This window comes from Periophthalmus magnuspinnatus, chromosome 16 (genome assembly GCF_009829125.3).
Source record: "Periophthalmus magnuspinnatus isolate fPerMag1 chromosome 16, fPerMag1.2.pri, whole genome shotgun sequence".
Lineage (NCBI taxonomy): Eukaryota > Metazoa > Chordata > Actinopteri > Gobiiformes > Gobiidae > Periophthalmus > Periophthalmus magnuspinnatus.
The window spans coordinates 12,849,351-12,872,360 of NC_047141.1; the positions used below are offsets into that span (position 1 = coordinate 12,849,351).

The window sequence follows — 23,010 nt, forward strand, 5'->3', positions numbered from 1 at the left end:
TTTTCTGATTTGTATGAATGCTGATTTGTATGAATGTTGATTTGGGGATTGTCAAGACGTGGCAATTTATATCTCTCGGCAAATGTTTTTTTCTCATTGTAAAGTGCAAAAAAGTTTCAGTCTCCTATATTGACTTTGGAGCAGCTGCTGCTTTTGTAATTACAACGACTCCCTGAGAAGAATTAATCTGCGTTCATAAAAGCTTTCAGAAAATCATATGAATGAAATTTGCATTTTTAATTTGAAATGTATCCAAGTACTTACCTTTCTTATCTCGTGTCTTTGTTTATTAGTGCAGATTTGCAGTGCAGATAACAGAGTCTTGTGTTTGCAATGTGATCTGAGGACACACTGTTTTGCTCTAACAACAAATGTTTACCAGGAATCGTATGCAATCAGGCCACTTAAAACTGTATTATGTAAAATGTTGTTAGATTCCACTTATACTCAACACTCCGCCTATGAGGTTGCCTGGTAGACCCAATATGCTTTTACTCTACTTAACAAGAATGTTGTAGACTGACTACATTCTGTCTCCACCATAGACTGTATAAAGAAGTAGACTAAGGGAGCGTGATGTCACCCACAGAGTTTAGCTCCAGTCAAATGAAGCTCATCAAGGCTAGCAGTTATAGGGGCAAATTTGGAATGGAGTTCCATATTTGGAATCCTGACAGCGAGTATCATAGCAACCAAAGAGCCAACCAGGAGAAAGGCTGTTGAAGGTATCGCCCTTCCCGCTCGCACTGCTAGCAGTTTAGCAGGTAGTGGACGCTTAGCTATGCTGTCAATCAAACCTGTTGCTAACGCTGGTGGGAGCAACCTCGGGGAAAGAAGGCGTCTGTTATTAATGTTCATATCTTGAATGACAGACAAAATAGTGAAATAAAAAAACCCAGGATCACGTAGAGTGGGTTAATACGAATTTTAAGACCAAAATAACGAGCCTGACAGCAGCATTTACGGAGAGAGGGGTGACAGTTTTCTAATATAAAGTGAACTGGGACCAGAGTTGATGAAGTGAGAAGTGCACCCATGATCACTTCCTATTTGGAATGTGTCAACTAGCACATTAACTATGTCCATTTATGTCTATGTCTATGGACATAGACATAAATGGTGTACTGATGTACTGATTGACAGGTGGAGTCACCAATCATGGAAACACATGGTCTGTTTGTGTAAAAACAGAGAACTCTGTAAATCTACTTTGACCAGTGAGATGGATGAAAGCTTTTATTTAATAAGAAATATGATAAATCTAAAAGGTTAGTTGCCTTGCATGCACTTTAAATGTAATATTTTGGAATTGGAAGTGATGTAGCAATGATACATTGTGTTAAATATTAATAGCCACATCTGACAGTTGTTTTTTCTTTATTTTGTTTATACATGCTGTTTGTAGTTTTGCACCAATATTATATTATACAACAGACCGTGACATTTGTGGTAAATAATTTCTGCTGTTGGGGCCAGATTATTCTGTTTTTATTTTATTTTGATTGAAGTATAATTTGTATGGCCATGCACAGTTTTATTATTATGATTCTTAGATGTAGTGTGTCTCAGATTCCAGGACCAATTAGGACCCACAGATGTGCTAACAGTCAATGCCTAGTGTTCAATTTTGTCTTGTCTATCGCTCTGCTAGCATGTTTATGCCAATATCTTTCAGTATGCAGTATATTTATAAATCAGTTACAACAAAAAATCATTCTAATTATTGTTGCTTTTTCAACACCCAAGGACACAATCAGATGAATACTTAAAACAGCATCATAAACCACATGTTTTAATATAACACAGAATGCTAGAATATCAGGAATACAAAAATAGTCTTGGGGAATGAGAAGTGACTGACTGAACTTGATATCAGTGACTAACACGCAGCTCCCGGCTCACTCTCACCTCCACTGTGTCATCCATAATCACCCAGAGGAAAGACACCACCCCCACACGTCCTGCTGAGCCCTTATAGAACTGTGCTATATCAAATTACTACACCTTCAAAATAAACCTATCCAATCGCATCATCTTCCAAGACCTCCCTGGCACCTTCGTTATCCAACTGCTACCAATTAACCAAGCCGGACAGCTGCTGACACATTTAATTACCTTATTTTACACTTGTTCGGGCTGCTTATATGGTTGTAGAATGCAGATGGTCAGGCGAAAATCAGCATGTATGGAGCACGTATGGAGAAATGCAAAAACAACTTGTGTACACGATATTGCAAGCCTCTATTTAGCCAGCGACATATGCACGATGTAGCAGAACATAAGCAGCCACTCTCGAGGGACGGCTGTGCTGCTGTGGAGGAAAATTTTTTTTTTTTTTTAAATAGGAGGGAGTGGATGGTCTATTTATGCAATAAGTGATGAAGAATACAGGGGGAAATTGTGTAGGATACAATAGGTGGAGGTCACCAGTGGGATAATGTTCCTATTTACAATGAAATAGGATCATTTGGCCTGTTAAGATTAAGTTTCACCAAGTTTAATTTTGTATTATAAATTATACACTATAACAAAAATATTAAAACATTAAGTTAACGATAAAACATGTTTGAAAGCTCAAAATTGTCAAATTAGCAATGTTAGAAGGGTTTTATGTAAACAATTCTTACCTTTTGGGTGCTGGCGAAAACTGACTACATAACAACTTCCACATTTTCAAAATTATGCAAATAGAAGATCTTGAGATGGTATCTATATATTTGTCAAGCGAAAATGAAAACTGAAAATCCATCAACAAACAGCTTCTCTGCCATTTGATGCAGGTAGAGATTTGAGATAGCAATTTAATCCGAACTGCCTTATTATCCCACTAGCAAGTCTCTTGAGTGTCTAAGACTCCGTATATGAACACAAACTATCAGGTGAAGCACTTTTCCAGTCGGCTAGCTTTGAAAACAGTTCCAATGAAACCTGCACTAAATTAATTCAATTAGGTTAACACAGGTTTTATCTCCGCTCAAACAGGCAAAATGATTTTCAATTACATCCACTGAGACACTATTTATTATCTTCAACGTGTTCCAGCTTATTTGGGATTTCTGACGCAGCTTGTGCAATTTGCCCCCAGCATCACGAAGAACAATTAGTATTGATTAAATCCATTGCATTATTTTACAGATTGACCAAGACAGCGTGTGTTTGTTAAAAAAGTTAAAAGTTGAACAGCGATGGCAGTGATGCTCATTAGCAGTGTCTGATATTGCTTTTAAAGAACTACCCTTGCCATTCTCCAAACAAAACCTACAGCACCCTGCACCTTTGCTTTCAATTGATTCTTCTCTTGGGAACAATCCACTGGAACTGCTAACAACGTCGCCCTTAAACTTTTAATGGACACATTCATCAGGCTGCCAAACTGTCCGATTCCCCCGGCAACCACCTTTCCGCACCTGCCCTCACCCCACCCTCACTCCTCCATAACATCTTATAAATTCACCCAGGCTCATTATGAGATGTTTCAACTCCAGCAGCATCTATTAGTAGGATATGTAAAGCCATTGTGGATAGTACATTGTGGCTGGACTAATCATAGACAAGCATTAACGGAGGCGCTCTGAAATGACACATTAGCAAGAGTTCAATTTGCAGGGAGATATTACCCACGATGCCTCCAGGAAACAGACGGGAGAGGAGTCTCGGGATGACCTTGTCCGCAAACTTTGCCAACATACCACAAGTTTCTCACTCTTCTCCTTTAAATCTAATTAAGTGATGTGTAAATTATTCATTATGCTACTTCTGTTGTTCATTAATTAATAGATAAAAAGTCAATTATTCACAAATTAGAGGTGGACACAAGAGAGAGTACTTTGTTATAAAAAAAAATGGGTGTGTAAAAGTTAAATTAATGGAATATTCACTCAAACTTTAAAGAAATTGCTTTTTGCTCATCACCCACATACAGTTCTTTTCAAAAGCCCTTTTAATAACTCTGTGAAGTAGTTGAGAATCGTATTCATTTTCAGGATAATAATTTGTAAAGAAAAATGCTGTTGGTTATTTTGCGTTTTGAATTGTTCTTTTTTTATTCTGCAGTGTCTAAACAGCAGAAAAAATATATTCTGAATAAAACAACTTGCACATACTCCAGCTGTTACTTTATGGTACTAGCTGTCTTACAAGCTGTCTTAAATGCCTAAACTCAGCACAAAACCACATTTCAAATAGAGCTACTAAACTGGGCAATACCAAGAGGACTGAAGAAGAAAGTGAGGGGACAGGAAGTACAAATGAGGAACAGTGTGATTGGTACACACAGGAACAGGTATCCACACTTCAAACTCCGCTCCTCCAGCTAGGTATTTGCAATCAGAAATACCTAGCTGTAATCAGGGCAATCATGTGTGATGTTACATAGTACTTGCATCTTAGTAATGTGCCTAAAAATGTCCACTGTTATACCTTGAATTTTGATACAGTAATAGAAAGATACAATCATTATTGTCATCGATAAACCGGGACCTGAGCATAGATTCCCCAACACTAAGTCAAGCCTTAAACGATAATTTGTAACTTCAATATTTTGTCAGATTGTGATAGCTTAGTGTGATTATTTCATATATATTGCTACTTTTCTATACGCAGTCTGTTCTTTTACTTGACTCTATGGAAATAAGAGTAATATTTTAAACCTTATGCCCTTAAGCAATCGCTGTCCAGACGTTGCAATGATTGTGAGTCTGTTATTTATGCTACGCAACTTTAACATATCCATATCCTGTTTGCTATTCTAAAGAAATACTGGTTGAAAAACAGTCTACCATATCAGCAATGCAGAGCGAATTACTTTCTTTGACTCTGCAGCCACAGATGGTGCTATTCGCAGTGCAATGTACTTTATGACAACTGTGAGAATCACTTGAAACAAAAAGCCCCAGACAGTAGTGGCTATTACCTTGGTTGAAGTTTACAAGTCATTCCCCGGCTCCTTTGAATGGCTCACATTAAACTGACATTACCTGAAAAGTTTTAGCTCAATTCGCAACTCCTCAGGGCCTCGGGGTGTACTCCAGACGATCTCCTCCCTGATTCGAAACACAATGGCTGGGAGAGCATTGACTGCATTCTGCTCTAAGGCTGCGCTATCGACAAGTCTTTCTTAACTTTCCAATATCACTGGGGAACTTTAAAACAACAAGTTAGACAAGGTTAGGTGCAGTAGTGTGCATTTTGTTTTGAGTCTTGTGCCTCTGTCTTTCGCTAGCCAGTGATGCTAAGTGGCTTGGCTGTGCTCTCTTTGCAGTGGAACCAGTTGGAGTTGGGGGTGGGCTTCAGCGGGCAGCAGTATCCTGGCAGAGTTCGGGACCCTCCATCTTGAATTCGTCCATCTGTCTGAGCTGTCTGCTAACCCCATCTATACGGAAAAGGTTTGTCTCTCCTCCTACACATCCAGACATGCAGTGAAATGAGTTGTACTGAGTTTTATTGAGTGAGATTTTAGAGTAAAAGCCTTAAGCAAATGGAAGTACAGAATGAACCATAACAGTTTAATGGGCTGTTTATGTATTCAATAGGTTATGAATATCAGGAAACTGCTGAATAAGATTGAGAAACCCCACGGCCTCTATCCCAACTTTCTAAGTCCCGTCAGCGGCAACTGGGTCCAACGTGAGTATTAAAAAAATGTATTATTCATAAACTTTTTTGGTTGATTTTTTTTTTCTCTCAAGAACTTTGCTTTTGATTTAAGAAGTTAAATCTTCAGAGCTTAGATTGTATTATATTCCCTTATTTTTAATTCTCTATTCATGTTTTAACTTTATAAAGTGAAAATATTTACTTTTCGACCAGGTTTTAATACGGATTAATAAAGCTTTTATTTTATCACACCTCCAAAGTCAAATCCCAGCTGGCACGAAAATAGCTACCTCCAGCCACTGCGGGTCTCTGGCTCTGTCCCAAGCTAAGATAAACAGTGTAGTTATGCCACAAATTAATCAGAATGCCAAGTTATAACATTTATGCGGTGATCCTGTGGATTACATTTTTCAGGCTCAATTGGGGTCTCTTTCTTCAATTGCCTTTGAAACAAGCTGATTCAAATATGCAAGCATCTGGTTGGTCAACACTTGGCAATATGGATCAACCATAGTAGTATAAAAATAAAATCATTTATAATCCATGCGCAATCCATGCGTTTTCAGTGAGTGATGAAACATTTGGGCCGCTGCCATAGAAATTTACAATACAAATCAATACATTTTGAATGGGCAAGAGTCCTCAAAATGTCCTGGCAAATACATTTTCTCAAAAGTTAGAAAACATGTCAACCTCGTGGTTACTTGACATGTTATCTTTCAAACAGGCCTTGACACATCCTCCAGACCACACTGCTGCCCAACTTATCTTAAATTTTTATACCAAGCTCATAGCACTGACTGTGTGACTCCCATTGCTCTGTTATTAAAATGATAATGAATTCAATTACTTCTGAAAATTGGATCTTTACGATTTACCTGAAAGAGGGTGAAAGCAGCTCAAAGAAAAACGCCGTTCTGAAAAGGTGGTAATCTGGGTGATTAGAGAGGCTAATTGTTGTGTGGGAACATGCAGAGAAGCTAAATAGTGTATATTTATCGGCACTGAGGGAATAGAAAGCCCTCTGCAGCCTCTCTCCCCCCCTCTCTCTCTCTTTCTCACTTATGGGTGCCTGTGGAGGACAAACACAAAAGCCTGCTGGTAACCTTGTGGAGGAGTCTGCATAGCTGTATGGAAGTGGAAATGCTTAATAAACCCCCACCACAATATGGCATTCATTGGAGAGCAGACACAGAAATGAAAAGCCACTTGTTACAATATCTCATTTATTAATATCAGCAAGGGCACTTTACTTTATAGTCCTTTGATTACTTCAAATTGAGAGGGAAAAAAGTATTCAAACTTCTAATTTATATCATACATTTGAATATTATAAAGTAAAAATAGACAATCAAACCATCTCTGTATTTAAAGAGGGAGTGTTATGCAAAAGTGACTTTTTGAAGCTTTCTAAATATACAAAAGCATGATACAAAACAATACACTACAACTTCACAAACCTGATGCGATATGCAATAGTGTCATTAGTGGAACTCACAATGATTGTGAGTGAAAGTGAAACTTTTTAAACATGTTAATACTTTGTTTTTGGTGAATTTTCAAAACAATCAAAGGTAACAGGGTGAATAAATATGTTATGTATGTTATGTGGCAATTATTACCCCGTAGAACTAAAATACCCCTTCTTTTAAAATGATTGAATGTAACCTCTCTTACAAATAATCTACCTACATCTACCATCATTACACTTTGTGCTTTATCTTAACTTATTGCCAACTGTTCCCTCCTCAGATCACGTCTCCATTGGTGGTCTTGGGGACAGCTTCTACGAGTATCTGATCAAGTCCTATCTGATGTCAGACAAGGGGGACGAGGACGCCAAGAGGATGTACTACAGCGCACTTGATGTAGGAATATTTTATCTCCCTATGAATATACCCTGTGTCGCTGTGTCAGAATACAGTGTAACGTTAACACTTTCATTCATAAAGTTGGTCACATCCATTAGTTTGAAAGAAAGTGAATTCAATCTTTCACTATGATTTGGGAATATGGTCAATAATTGTACAGCTCTGATGTTTCTTCTCTCATTAATTGTAACAGTAAAAATTTCAATTGCGACATTTTAGTGCAAAATTGAAAAACATAAGACATATTTAGATTGTAGCCATCATTTATGCAGAAGGTCCAATCTGACATTCCTTATTGTATACAAACATGAAATTGACCAAAACTTGCAGCTTTTTGTGACTAATATTGAGCTGTACATACTTGAATATTTAAAGAGGAATTAAATACTAAATCAACTTTTTTGCTACTAAACTGTTTATATGTTTTTATAGCTCTGTGTACTGTTCCTAGTACTTTTGGTCAATTTTAGTGCAAACTAGGTAAATTTGCAGCTCGGTGTTCAAAAACAATCAAGAACTGAGTATAGTGATGGGATTTTCGACCTTTTTATGGGGTCTGAATCTTTTGGATCCGTTCATTTGAAAGAGCCATTCAAGAGGCTCTTTTACAGTTTTTTTTTTGTTAACACATATGACAGAAGCCAATGTGAAAACTCATTTTAACAACAAGAGAGAAATGACCAAGGCTTAAATATGTTTCAGATGGTTCAAACTGAGTGTGGGAGAGTCTTTACCTTTTGGAATTATGCACACTCTAAATAAAACGTTGCACTACAATAATAATAATAAAAAGTCTAACAGTTATTATGATGTAAAATATGTTTTTTGTTCACAAAGCTCTCACTGGTGTTGCCTGCTCTGCTTCTGTGCTGATTCTTGTGTCGGTTCAGTGTTAATCAGTATAAAAATTCATACAAATTAGAAAGAAAAAAGGCTCTTTTAAAAAATGAGATCCGGATCCAACTGTTCACGTTAAGGAACCGTTCAAAAGAGCCGACTCGTTCACGAACGTCAGAGTGTGTGCTACCTCCACTTTGTCCACTGCAATTTCAAGTACTTGGTGACATAAATCAGGACTATTCTGTTTAAAGCCAGGTGTTTCTAATTACAAACACCTGGCTGCAGTTTTAAGTGTGAATAGCTTTTAAATCAATCATACTGTTCCATACCCCCAGACCCCTCCACTCCTCTCACTCTTTTCTTTAGCCCTGCCAGTATTGCCCAGTTTAGCAGCTCTATTTGAAATGGGGTTGTGGGTGGAGCATAGGTGTTTAGTCCCACTTTAAGATGCGCTTACGGTGTGATAGTCTTTCCTTGTGCTCTCCATCTTGTCAACAAAGTACAAGGGCAAAACACTCCAATTTATTAAAAAAAGCTGTTTCTCATTACAATATACTTAAATTAAAACATTTTTACAGACAAAAGGCCCACTCATCATTGTACTCTGATGAAATAAAATTGTAATTGCTGTTATTTTCACTGGACTTTGATCAGTATAAAACAACATTATTATATATCAGAAGCATATGGAGAGACTTCAAAGCACAAAAGCCTACATGAAAAACATATTTGAAGTGAAAAGATAGTGTACTTTCAAGATTGAGACCCTAGGCTTTTATGCAAACTACAGCATAGGTACTACTGCAATTCAATGCAATTAGTGTTTCCTCTTAGCCGTAATGGAGAAGTTTTGAAATCCCCCAACAAACCCCACTTATGTTCCATCTGAGGGTATTTGTGACAGAGAAGCCCCAGTAGAGAGGGCTAGGGGAAGAAGACACACAAGATTATATCAAGGCTAAGCTTCCCGGTACTATGTAATGTGATTAGAGCTACAATTAGATGCTAACTGACTGCTTGCTTGTGTAGGGGTACTTTTACGACTAGCTAAAATGCACTGTGTAAACGTATACTCCCATGCCTATAAATTATATAAAAAGATAGCGTTTTTAATGGGATAATGTCTAAAGACTAACATTGGTTCCCCGAGGCTGCAATTACACTATCACGCACAATAAACTCAAGATGGCCACGGAGATTTGTGCACTTTTCTTTGTAGGGTAAGGACAGAGACACAGCTTCTAATTACAGTGCCTTTTTTCCCTTGTGTCTTCATATTAAAATGCTAAGGACCTCTCTGCTATCCGATTCTATACAGGCTATTTATATAAGGATCTAAGGTGACAGCAAAGCGTAATTCATTAACGTTGGTATTCAAATAAAAGTGCATTGCTAATTAAAACATGTTGAATGGGAGAACATTTTGCCAATTATGCTTCGCTATGATTAGCGCTAACCACCACTAATTAGGGGGAAGTGCGTCAGCCTCCCAGAAAAAATGTTTTTATAAGCTTTCATTATTTTCTCTTGCTTTTATTCTGTTTAGTCAAAATGGTTGTAATTATTTGCATTATGATATGTGGCCAAACAATGAAATTATGTATATTTTAAGAGAAAGTTGTTAAAAGTTGCTTGGATTTGTTGAAACTGACCTTGGCTAAAGCTCTCAGTGGAGGAACACTTCAAAACATAACCTTCTGGTCATTTCTAATTGGTTTTTGACGTACTATTATTAATAAGCTAATTATCCTTGTGTGAAATCATTTATTATATCCTGATTCAATACTTTGCCCTTGTGTTGCACAGGCTATCGAGGCTAACCTGGTGCAGAAGTCCCCAGGAGGCCTTACGTATATGGCTGAGTGGAGGGGGGGTATCCTAGACCACAAGATGGGTCACCTGGCCTGCTTCTCCGGAGGAATGATCGGGATTGGAGCAGACGATGGACCACAGGAGAAGAGACAGCACTATCTGGACCTAGCTGCAGAGATCACACACACCTGCCATGAGAGCTACACACGATCAGGTCAGTACAATAACTATAGTGAAATAGTAGTTTGGCCTGTTTGGGCAAATCGACAGAATAAAAATGTATTATGTGTAAAAATTTGGGTTGTTAAAAGTATTGTAAATGAGATACTAATCGATACTAAAACTATTATTAAAACTAGATACTAATTTCAGCCAGTATTGATACTAAAAAAAGTCACATAAATTAACTTTTCCTGAAGAGTGTTAGAACGATATTATACATTATACTATGGAGCATTATGGAACCTACCGGGACGACTGAGGGATTAGATAGATTTAACACCAAATGGTAATATAAAACAACATTTTGAAAATCACATTTTAGTGTCTAAACTGTTTTTATTATCATTGTGGTACCAGAATTGGTATCAAGTCTATTCTTTAGTACGGAAAGTTTGAAAACAAAAATACTTTAGCTTTGTGAGTTTATATTTTTCAGGGACAAATTCATTAAAGGAGCACTGTGTAACTTTTCTAGTGAGTGATCAGCAGTAACATTGTCATGGATAAAGGTTACTGTCATTTAATGGTATTTCTTTGCTAAAGAAAAATACATTGAATAACATACATTCTTACTATGAGTGAGCTTGCCTCTCAACCACTCTGAGTTCTTGTATCTTGGCATCATTTGCGAACAGAAAAGTTAGCACCTTTTAACTTTAGCTACACTGTTTTTTTCCCATTTGCAATCCCCAGGCAGGTGCACACATCAATAAATATCGTATACCAATGAGCTCATGATGAACCTGAGCTGGCGGCCCTGTTAACCTTTGGACAGTTACCATGAGGACACACTGATGCCCTCTCACTTGCTCACACTTACTTCTTCTCACATCACTTTTTGACCCACACAAGTTGTGACTCTGTGAAAGTCACTCAAAACCTACTCAATCTTTTCTTTTTTCCGGCACGTCAAGATCAGGGACAAAATGTTCCCTTGTTCCTCATGGACCCCTCCTTCTGACACACTCACCTGTGAATGGCACTTTAACTGCCTGTAGTCGGCAATTTACAGCTCGTTAATGTGTCTCTCCAATACAGTATATAATTAATAATCCAGCGCTCTGTATAGTCGATAAGGAGTTCATTAAAGTATTTAGATGCTGTCGTTAGTGTATTGGGGTATATTACTGTATGAGTTCATATGGGTGGTGGCAGTACACAAAATGAGAAAATTAGTAGAGTGGGAGATGGTGAATTAACAGTGCTTGAGGCTTTCTCATTTAACTGTGAATCAAAGGGAGAATGGTTCTTCGTGGCTTCACCTCGGCACACAGACGACGAGCCTAATAAGGAGCAGCAAGAAATTAAAGTTCTTGATTATTGTCTAACACCTCACAGCTGCAGGCACGACCCGAGACACAGAGGTGATTAAAACCCATGATCACACAGCGTTGTAATCCAGCCGCAATGAAAAGAAAGTGTAGACAGTGATATACGGCGTGGAAGAGTAAACACTAGAACGAGACGAGTAAGACTTTCGGCAAATTTGGAGAGGGTTTACCTTTGAAATTAGGTTAAAGGCCCATTCAAGAGGGATTCTGCTTAGAGATGCAAGAATCTCAGGGATACAAGAAGCCCAGTGTAAAACTACAGCAGGATCCTTCGTTTTCCAGGGCTCTTGTTTGATGTTTCTGGCATCTGTCCTGGCTCTGAAAATAATCCTTTGCTAATTTTAAGCTTTTCGCCTCATTGATGTTAGGTGAGCTGTCAGAATTTATTCCCAAATGGCAAAATCCAAAAAAAAATCTCTTTTCATCTTCTTGGGCAGGTTCCCATTGGATTTCTTCACCAGCTTTGTCGTCACTTGTTAGGGGTGGTGGTTTGGAGGTGCTTAGCAAATTTTGGATTAACTGTTTGGTGCATATGTGAATAATGTGTGTTCAAAGTTCCATTCAATATTGTTTTAAATACTTCTATGCGTGAAATACTCCCCTCCTGCTTTGGATCAAGTTCACAGATTTTCACCGGGGCAATTGCACCAGGAAAAGAGTTGCTAATGCTTTGTTCGCTCTACACATTGTCAAATATAACAAACTGAATACGACAGGCACCATTTGAGATTTTAAAGCAAGTGCATGCAATATTCGTTATATCTACTAGGACACTCTTTTCAATAACGTTCTTTCAAATGCTTTTAACCGCGCATAATGCAAGGTGAAATTGAATTAGCATTATTGTAATATGTCCCAAGGCATTGTGCGTAATGCCGGAAACGTTTACGTAACAATAAAAGTAAGGTGATTTATTATACTCCTGTTTGAATAATGTGTATTTCAAAAACTTGCTCTAAGTTATTGTTTTGGCCCTAATTAATGTAAAGTTTAGATTTTTACCATAGACTTTATAAAGAAGTAAGTGTGACGTCACCCATAGCGTTCGGTTCCAGTCAAGTGAAGCTCATCGAGGCCAGAAGTTCTAGGGCTGAATTTGGAGTCGAGTTTCATATTTGTAATTCCAATGGCAAGTATCATTACAACCAAAGAGCTAAACTGGAGCGAAGCTGTTGAAGGTAACGTCCCTTCCTTGATAGCAACGCTGACAATCAAACCTGTTTCTAATGATAACTGGAGTGAGCGGGGGGAAAGAAGGCAGCCGATTTGTCTCTTATTAATGTTCATATCTTGAATTGTGGACACAATAGTGAAATAAAAATACCATGATGAATCCCATGATGTAGAGCGGGTTAATACGAACATTTTAGGACCAAAATGACGAGCCTGACAGCAGCAGTCGATGGAGCCAGAAGTGCGCCCATACTCACTTCCTATTTGAAAAGCGCCGGCTAGCGGGTTAACTATGTCCACTTTTTTATACAGTCTATGATTTTTACACAACTTTGCTTTTTTCCATAATATTTTTTTGTGTCGCATTGATTGGCGTTCTTGCCTTGTGGATCTACTTCTATCGTAAAATAACCTAAAATCATCCATACTAATCACTCTATATAATTGCAGTAAAGCCCATGTGATTGACTTGTTTTGACCAGTTCCCAATGAGACCTTTTAAGTGTATGGATTTAACCACAGACATTTACATTTGCATGAATTATTTAGCGTAGAAACAGCAGGGGAGTTCAGCTGAATGCCCTCAAAACCCATAGACTAGAATTCTGTTTGAACCCTCTTACAAAAGCGCAAATGCAGAAAAAAGCCCATTAAATGTGTTCCACTCATGGACTGTAATTATCAAGCAGTATTATACATCTGTAATGAAAAGCCAAATTGTAGAAGGAGTGCACAGTGGCAGAGTGGTTAGTACTTCCACCTGTCGCTCATTACTCAACAGACTTGTATGCGGTAGATGAATTGGTGATTATGGTTATTTTTTCTGTGCGCTGGCTTAATGGGTTTTCATTTGAATTCACTTAAAAATCTGCTATAAAATATCACACTTATTTCACATGTAAAAACACCAAACCATTAAAGTACATGTGACTACACATTTCACAAAAATGTAGTTTACATAATTATATTTAAGAGTTTACTGAAAATCCAGTTTGTTTGTTTGCTTGTTTGGTTGCTTGTTTGTTTTTAATTTTGGTGAAGTTTATAATTTTACTTCCTGGTTGGACATGGCCAGCAAGAGGTAATCCCATAACTGTTACGTAGCAACTGTCCTGTAAATACAGGTCAAAACTCATCTAATTTTATGAAATAGTTTTTGTTATTTAATTATTTAAAAAATGTGTTCCATTTGCATAAATTGTCTCTGCATTTTGGATGTAGTGTGTAGTCTGTGTTGATGACGTACCATAGGCAGCGGTATTTTGTTTTAGAACTCACCATTTCCTGTATTTTTGTGCCATTCTTCTTGAATTTTTTTTTTTTTTTGTGTGTTGTACAAAAATGGAATAATACATTTACAAAACTTTTTTTCTTCCATATGCTTGTTTTAGTTTATAGACCTAAATGTGACTAAAGCAGACCATAAAATACATATAAAGTCTTAATAATATGATATGATATAAAGTAACAGTATGGGGTTGTAGCTGCTCAAAACCTCAAGATAGATTTCCTATGTCCTGTAATGTTTCATGCAGGCCTACATTTATTCTTGCCACACTATAAATGCTGTTTTATTTTGGTATTTTTCTTATTAATGATATGCCTCAGATAAGTCATCTTCTATTGAGGTTGCATGCATTATGCAACAGAGAGAAAGGGGCCCACAGCGCTGTGGCTGCTCCTTTAACATGAGATGGATTCTGAGTGACACAAGCTCAAAGCAACCGCTGTGTATTGTGAATATAGACGGTGAATAAAAAGTTAACAGAGAGAGGCAGACACAGACCGTCCTGTACACAGGCCGTTTGCATTGGTTTGTGTAGTGAAACATGTCTGTTTGAAACACATTTTCTTGTCTATATGGTCACATGGTCACAGCTGTGGCTCAAACAGCTAAAGTCCTCTTGCTGTACCACCTCTTGTTTAATTGAGGACTAAAATACAACATAATCCTCACATGGTCCAAGCCCGTCAGCCCGATACCACCTACGTCAAACTACAGCATTAATGCACGGACTGTCTCAGCTGCCTTGTGTTTTCAGCTCAGCAGTGCAGTGAAAACTTTTACAGGACTTGTTAGATCTAAAGTGAGGAGTCTGAAGAGGTGGAAGAAGTACTCAATTTTGTTACTTAAATAAAAGTACAGATACCGGTGCAAAAAAAAAAAAAAAAACCTAAAAGTATAACATGAAAAAAAAATCTACTTAAGGTAAAGTATTAAAGTACCCGCTTTAAAAGGTAAAACATAGAAGTATTTTGCACAGATTTTGAGGTCTTATAAAGCTTTAAATGTAGTGATTCTGATAAAGACTGTTCAACAGAAACAACTGAATGTATAGTTGTTGTTTTGTTTTTGTTTTTTCTGTTTTTATTTGTATATTTTTGTTTTTCCAAACTACATAGGAGTAAAAAATAACCCCTTGAGTCTTTTCAGCAGGTCTCAAACCATTATAAAAAATGTAATGGAGTAGCAAATACCTTCTCTTAAATGTAGTCAAGTAAAGTAAAGAGAGGGGATAACTTCTGTATTGTAGCGCTGGTGCAAAGCGGTTCTGCAGAAAAAGCTTACCTCTAAACATAAAAGAAGCCCATAAACATGAATCTTCTCCTCTCTGCCTCTGACCTGGGGCTGCTCTGTGTGTGTGGGGCTGGAGCAGGGGGCAGCACTCTGAGGAAGAAAACTTCAGGAGAAAAGTGGCTGAATCAGTGTATTTTGGGCTTCTAATTATCGGATTAAATTGTCAGTGTAACATCATAATTGTTATTATTATCACTGATATTATCGTGCATACCTACTTCCATTCCACAAACTGCCACTTAACTGTTATAAAACTATGAAAAATATTTGCCACAGATACTATCCCACCAAACCAAGCCATAATTTAAAAAAAATAAAACCTTTTGTGTGCACTTAGATGGTCTGCTATGGCACTGTTTCATTGGATTATATTGTCCTCACTTGACCCCTCAGCTTTTTTTTAGTATACTTGACTTTTATCACACTATTTAGTCTTAATTAATTACTGTACATTTAGTTATCATTAATTTTTCATTAATAAAATAACATTACCACAAGCTATGACATTTTACTGTAAATATCCTTTGAATTGAGACCTATTTGTTTAGTTGCAATGCAGAAATCTTAATTAAGAAACATACACAACAGTGCAGCTTCAACTTAGAATTTACACCCTCTTGAGAGCACATATTAGATTTACACACTGTCCCTAAATTGTTGTTGGCAAATTAAGTCATGAATCCTCCTCTGTGAAAATAAACAATATATCTCGAGCATAAAAACTACGGCTCCTGGCAGATAAATAGCTTATTAAAATATAGCCGTGCTTTGAGAATAGCAAGTAGATAAGTTCATAGAGGACATCGAATGCATCGGTGTTCTGTTAGTAGTTTGGCTTTTAATATGCATAATTATTCAAGCTTTCCTCTAGTTAGTTATTTCACGTTTTGGAAAACATTTTATTCGTATTGTTGAATTTACCGTGCTTATGCAGACACTTGAAACCCACAGCGACCTCAAAGAACCCTCTACCTCCCTCTCACCAATGGACAACTTCCCAGAAACATCAGCGGCAGAGCGGTTGGATAAAAGATGGAACCAATTGTCCACTCACACACACATAGTATACAGGAGCCCAAAGAAGAATTGTTTAGCATTCGAAGTGTGTTGCTAAATTTAAGATGTTGCTATGTCAATGCTCTGCTTCTGACCTCAGTGAAAATAGATTCCTTTGTACCATTGCATGAATAGAATTTCTTTGCTGCCAACTTTAAATTGAGGATGAAATGTAACAGAACTAAGAAAAGGAAGAAAATAGAAAAAGACCAATTGGACAAAAAGCGTTTAACAGAACCATTGACTAACACCACACGATATTTGCGATATGCGACCATATTATTGTGATATTTTAATAGACTTTTTGACTCCGTAATTTCAGTTATAATAAAACAAAAAATACATGTATTACTTAAATTCTGTTAAAATAAAAATTTAACAGGGACAAACCCAGGACTAAAGACTAAGGCAAATTTTTGACTTCATAAGAAACGTTTTATGAATAAAAGTACATTTTTATCAAATGGAGAACATTGGTATTATTGCAATATAGTTAGTTTGATGTGATATTGATATCAGCAAATATTGAGATATCGAAATTTTGGTGATATATTATGCAGCCCTACCACGGACCTTTTGTAACCCTCATAGGAATTGAATGGCAGTTGGTGCAACTGTAAATGCTATGTGTTTTTTACTGTTTGGTTGTGTCCAACAGGCACCAAACTGGGTCCTGAGGCGTTCCGGTTCGACAGTGGAGCTGAGGCCACAGCCACCAGACTGAGTGACAGATATTATATTCTACGACCAGAAGTCATTGAAAGCTACATGTACATGTGGAGACTAACGCACGACCCCAAGTACAGAGAGTGGGGCTGGGAGGCTGTCCAGGTGAGATACACACTGCAATACGGCTTACCAGACATTATTTAGGCCTACCTAGTACTACTATTACTACTATCACTACACCTACTACTACTGCTGGTACATATTTCAGCATTACCATTTTCACTGGTCATAAAAAAATGCAATAAAAATATCAAAAAGTATCCTAAACATTGCCATCATATATAAACATTTAAAGGTGCACTTTTTCTGGCACACCACCTCTGTCTGTGGAGATGATATTGCTTTGCCTGGAATGTTCCACATTATGGCTTGAACTTATCTGTCTGGCATTCATTCAGGTGTTTTTTTTTTTTTTCTTTTTATTGCGTAATGATACCTTAAAAAATGTACTGTGTGTTACTGTGAGCGGAATGGCCTCTCTAAAGATCTGACCTATAACCTGGCCTAATGGTGCATAGTTACAAGTTATAAAGTGTAACTTTAATGTACTTTTTTTGGCAAATGATCTATGTGTGCTGTCGGTGGCTGGGAAAGTGGTTTTATGCAGTCTACATTTAGCTGAAAGGTAGAATAAAAACGGGTTGCACATATTGGTTCGGACTGAGCGGTGAAATAATGTTTTTTCTGCTATGATGGTTAATAAATTTACTTTTACTGCGACAGATCAGGCAAGGGACAAATCGAGCCCTTCAAAATGCCGTTCCTTCCAGTGACAACTCCATTCAAGGTCCAGCCATAAATTGCTTTTTAAAACCTTTACACAACAGAAAGGCAATGCTTCTTGTTACTAGAACAAAATCTATAACGTGATTCAGTTTATCTATCAGACAATGAAATGTGGTACAAACAGATTCATACAAAGACTTAGACTCAGCTCTCTCAGTTATCCTCTACCTGCTCTATGGATATTAGATGGTATTGTAGGTTCATTTGTGCCCAGAGGAGGTAGAGGTTGCGTATGAGGCCTGTTATTAGTGTGGCATTAGACAGGAGCCTGTTAGCTTAGCATTCAGTGGCAGATCAGGATGACAACTGTGACATGCCTGTAATTATAAAGCATAAAGGTTGACAGAAGTGCCCACCGCTCCTCTACGTGAACACGGGCTTCTAACACGCCTGGGTCTTTGTTAATGAATGTGCATAAGCCAGCCCTTTGTAGCAGGGCTAATAATGTGCTAATCCGCTTGGCTAGCCCGACACTCTCTATTAGCCCTTGTCAGATTTTGTGTTGCAGGTGTCTAAACTGTGTAGCTAACAAAACTTGTCTGAAAGTTTGGTGTATTTATGGTACAAGAAAAAATGGAATCGAAATGAAAAATTGTGTTATTTTTGGAGACAAAACATAAAATCAATAAAGTAATTTCCAAGGTAGGAACTAAACACGGCACCAGAAAACATCAACGCTCCTAAATATATTCAGCAGGAATCCTATTACAAATGTTCTTCTCTGGAAGCATATTTCTTCACCTTCTTCACCTTTTTTAATGTCCCACAATATGGCATTAAAGTAATCTATCTTGTACACATTGATTTGCTGTCATTTGTATTGCTCCAAAATACCCTGAAAAGCATTTATTCTCACTGTTTTTGGAGTCACTTTTCTACAGATCTGATCTGTAACTTGGCCTGGTGGAGTCAGCTGTCTCTCTGCGTAGAGATGAATAAATTTAATGCCTTACTGTGGAACATTCCAAGCAAAGCAACAACATCTCCATGGGAATTTGCTGGTCGCGGGCCCTCCACCCAAAGTACACCTCTAATGCTCCAAGGAATGCTTAAATTGACAGATATTGACAGTTAATTGAAACTAGAAATAAAAACCTCTAAAACCTTAATTGAGGGAAGAAAGGTTTTGTGTTTTTCTTATATTGACAAATTTCTAGATTTTCTTTCCTTTAAGGTAAAGAAAAAAGACATATATTTATTCATTGTAGCATTGTAGCCATGTCAATCCTTTGTTCATTATGTTCCCCTGTGTTTGTCGTGCCAGGCCCTGGAGCTGCACTGCAGAGTGGAGTCAGGTTTCTCGGGAATCAGGGACGTGTACACCACCACCGTGAGCCACGACAACATGCAGCAGAGCTTCTTCCTCTCAGAGACCCTCAAGTATGTTCCATCTGAGCTCACAAAATGACTTTTTACTTTTGCATCTGCCCTAAATGGTTATCTGCTCCAATACCGTCTCCATAACCACCACTTCCTACTACTCATCCAGGCCTATATGCAGTTGTGCACCCTTGATAGGAAACATGGCACAATTTCGGCACAATTTTCCTTACTCTAGTTGGAAATGAAGAATATTCTCCCAAAGCACCGTGGCGCCTACAGATGGGGTAATAGAAGCTCGCCTCCACTGTGGGTCATTATGTGATGCAGACCTATCTGTGTGCATTGTTCTGACACACCAAGTAAATGTTAAAGAGCTTTATTTTAAGGCCAGAGCGATGAGAGTGTTCAGGTCGGCACAAGGCAGACAGCTTTTAGCAGTAGCCTGTACGCCGCTCCCATTTGCATCTGCATTAACCTCAAAGTGACAATCACCATAAAGTAAGAGGTTCTGTATAGACTCATTTAATGTAAGTAACCAGACAAAAGGTACAGGAGGGATTTAAGGTCCTAGTCTTGCCAACATTTTATGTATTTGAATTGTTTATACATAAAACCTGTATTAAGTAATGTACATGCTATGAATGAATTCCCTTTACAACCTCAGACTTTAGATTGTGTGAGGAGTAATAAAAATCAGACAGTTGTGAGACACTGTCTATAAACATTGATGCTAATCTCTTAGAAGACACTGATGAGACATTGATTGTTCGTATAGTAAGCTAATTTCCTTCAGTATTTTATCATCACTTAGCATGGGTAATTAACTACCATGTCAGGACTGTCACTTCAGCATTTTTGGGATGCCACAGCACAAGATAAATATCAGCTACACAAAATAAACATCATCTTTTTTGCCAAATGGATGACTTCCAAAACAATATTTGCTCAATGGCTCTGTTCAATAACAGTTATTGTGTAGCAGAGACAAGGCAGTCCCTCTTAGATCCAGAGTACATGACGTACTGAGAAATATAGGAAACAGCGTGCAATAAAAACGCCTTTGAAAGCTTATTTAAATGTACATACAAGCAGAGCTTCTTTACATATTACTGTCTCTTTTCCCTGAGGCACTGGTGTCATAGCAGTATTTTCCTACACCTGCACAGGAAGCCTTTGAAATGCATATGATGTTTGTTTTTATATTGCCTGATTTATTTGATATTTTCTATGACAGGATCACTTTGTCACAGTATGTAAACATTGATGTTTGGAACAGAATAACTGAAATGATGATTGATTTCTTTTCCTCGGCTGTGTCTGTGTAGGTACCTGTACTTGCTGTTCTCTGAAGACGACCTGCTCCCCCTGGAGGACTGGGTGTTTAACACAGAGGCCCACCCTCTGCCTGTGATCCGCAGGAGCTGTCAACAGAGCCATGTGACACAGAGTGGCTCTCAGTGACTGGACCAGGACAGGACTGACTCAGACCTGGGCTCTGTCAGGACTCTGTGGTCTTCTGCAGTGAGGGCCATGGTCCATACGCTGTGATTGTATCTCCTCTGGCTGCAGATACCTCTGCTGGCCCGTCTTTTTGTGGACAATCAAAACAAACTTTCATGAAAAGAGCACCTTTTTCTTTCCTTCTTTCCTCTGTGAGGAAACCGTACTGCAGACCCAAATGTATGGGAGGAGGCTGTGGGCCATACTGTTAGAGACACAGAACCACTTGAGTTTGGCTCTTTGATTTGAACCCTGTTAATCTGATGAATGATTTTCTTAGACCTTTCTTGGCATTTCCTTTGTGAGTACACTCTTTGACCAAAGGTTTGTTTGCATCTATTCCCCTGTTTCTAGTAATGTGTTTGGTAAGGTTTAACAGGTAGTAAATGACTGACGTGTACTAAATATTGAAAATGTACAGACTAAATGAAATGTGAATCTCGGATCCACCTCCAAACTAATGCTGATGTCATGTTTCTCTGAAACAAGCTTGAATGAATTTTTAAAGTTGTCAGGAAGGCGGCAGTGTCTTATGCATCCAGGGACCATTTGAACATTGTTCATTTCCACTGTATGCTTGGTTACTTATTCTTGCTTTGCCTTTCAATTCAAAGTGTTGAAGGGGGCCATGTGGGTGTGCGGACCATAGTACAAGTGTAAGAGAAGGAACACAGGATGAAAGCTCTGCTGAGGGCTTTTCCATGTCTCTTGTATTTTCCGCTTCACTCTGAGCCTTTAGAGTCCGCAGGGCTGCCGCTGCGGAGTTCACCTCTTCTGTTGTCACTACGCTTGTGGAGCGAATGTCCTGTACATACTGACCCAGTCCAAGCTTGTCTTCATTTTGTGATTCTGTTTTTACTCAAATTCAGTGGACATTTTGTTTCGGGGTTCTTTTATGATTTGCTTCCCTCAGGTGTTTTCGGTAAAGATTCTGAGTCTAGTTAATGCTGATATTAATTAATGTTATTCTTACTGTTTGATTTAACTTTCACTGTTGAATATTTTCAAATACTGATAAAAGATCTGTGCAACTTTGTACATTTAATCTCTGCTGTCCTGTCATTATTCATCACATCACTGCACAGTTTGATGCAGTTGAAACCAGGTCTGTGTCTGTCCACCTGTACTAAGGAGAAGGCCTGATAATGCCTCATTTGCTGCTCACATTTGTTTCGACGTTAGCTTGCAGGAAGTTCATTACAAATTTAATTAAAGGAGGGCGTCTCGGGTTGGGTTCCAGCAATCAGCTGCAGAAAATGACTAATGGGCTTCGGCCATTTCACCACTCTCTCCATGTGTCAGAGCAGAGCAAAGTTAATATCATCAGCCTCCTGTCATCTGAATCTTCATTTTAACACATTACAACTTCAGGAAAAAGTCACATGATTGACATTCGCTGGTAAATTAAAAAATAGATTGAAATGTCCATTATTTGTCCTCCTTTTTGTCTTTAAGAAGAACAACCTGTTTGGGACAAGTGCTTGTTAATGTGAATGTCAAAACCAGCTATTACATGTTTTAGTAATTTGATGCATTTCAACATGCAGCAAAGTTAATGGCACATTTGCATGAACTTAGCAACTGTTGTCGTAGAAATATTGATTCACAATAGGTGGCTTGAGGATGTTGAAGTTATTGATGTTATTTGCTTTTAGCCTTTAGTTAATAATGATAATAATGCTGTGGATTTATATAGCACTTTTTAAGATCTGTTCTGTGCCGGTTGATGGAAATGAGACTGTTAATCAAGACAGGTAAAGATAGCTAGCAGTATAAGCAGTATTATGCACTGGCCATTGATCCGACAACTTTTGGATTTATGAGGGGGTAAACAACCATTCCACACATCAGCTGCCAAAAAGAAATAACAATTTAACAGGCTATTTAGCAGCACTGGATATGATATAATATGGCCTCATGGATGGACTATACCTTTCCTTGACGAGCTTCAACTGAATTCTTCTGGACCAACTTCTGACAGACACACACAGTGAAGCAGGCTCAATGTCAGCTGCAAAGGATGGTCAAACAAGGTGATAATAATGTGATAATAAAATGAGCAGTAGGATTTAAAGCTGGGGACTAACCCTACAATAACTTTTCTCTCCTCTTCCTGCTTACAGATTAGACCAGATATACGAGAGTCCTCTGAATTTGTCTTGGATACACCAGGCTTTGAAATGACCGACACAGT

General features: G+C 38.0%; 1 protein-coding gene across 1 annotated transcript in view; it reads left to right on the top strand.

Moving 5' to 3' along the window:
• LOC117384466 (mannosyl-oligosaccharide 1,2-alpha-mannosidase IA) overlaps positions 1-21,863 on the top strand; it is a 201,466-nt gene extending 179,603 nt beyond the window's left edge. The window contains exons 7-13 of the mRNA XM_033981793.2: positions 5,261-5,384; positions 5,532-5,625; positions 7,348-7,463; positions 10,113-10,332; positions 17,137-17,309; positions 19,258-19,373; positions 20,642-21,863. Of these exons, the coding sequence (XP_033837684.1) occupies positions 5,261-5,384; positions 5,532-5,625; positions 7,348-7,463; positions 10,113-10,332; positions 17,137-17,309; positions 19,258-19,373; positions 20,642-20,777 (979 nt within the window). The 3' untranslated portion in view covers positions 20,778-21,863. The remainder of the gene's footprint in view (positions 1-5,260; positions 5,385-5,531; positions 5,626-7,347; positions 7,464-10,112; positions 10,333-17,136; positions 17,310-19,257; positions 19,374-20,641) is intronic.
• The last annotated feature ends 1,147 nt before the right edge of the window (positions 21,864-23,010 follow it).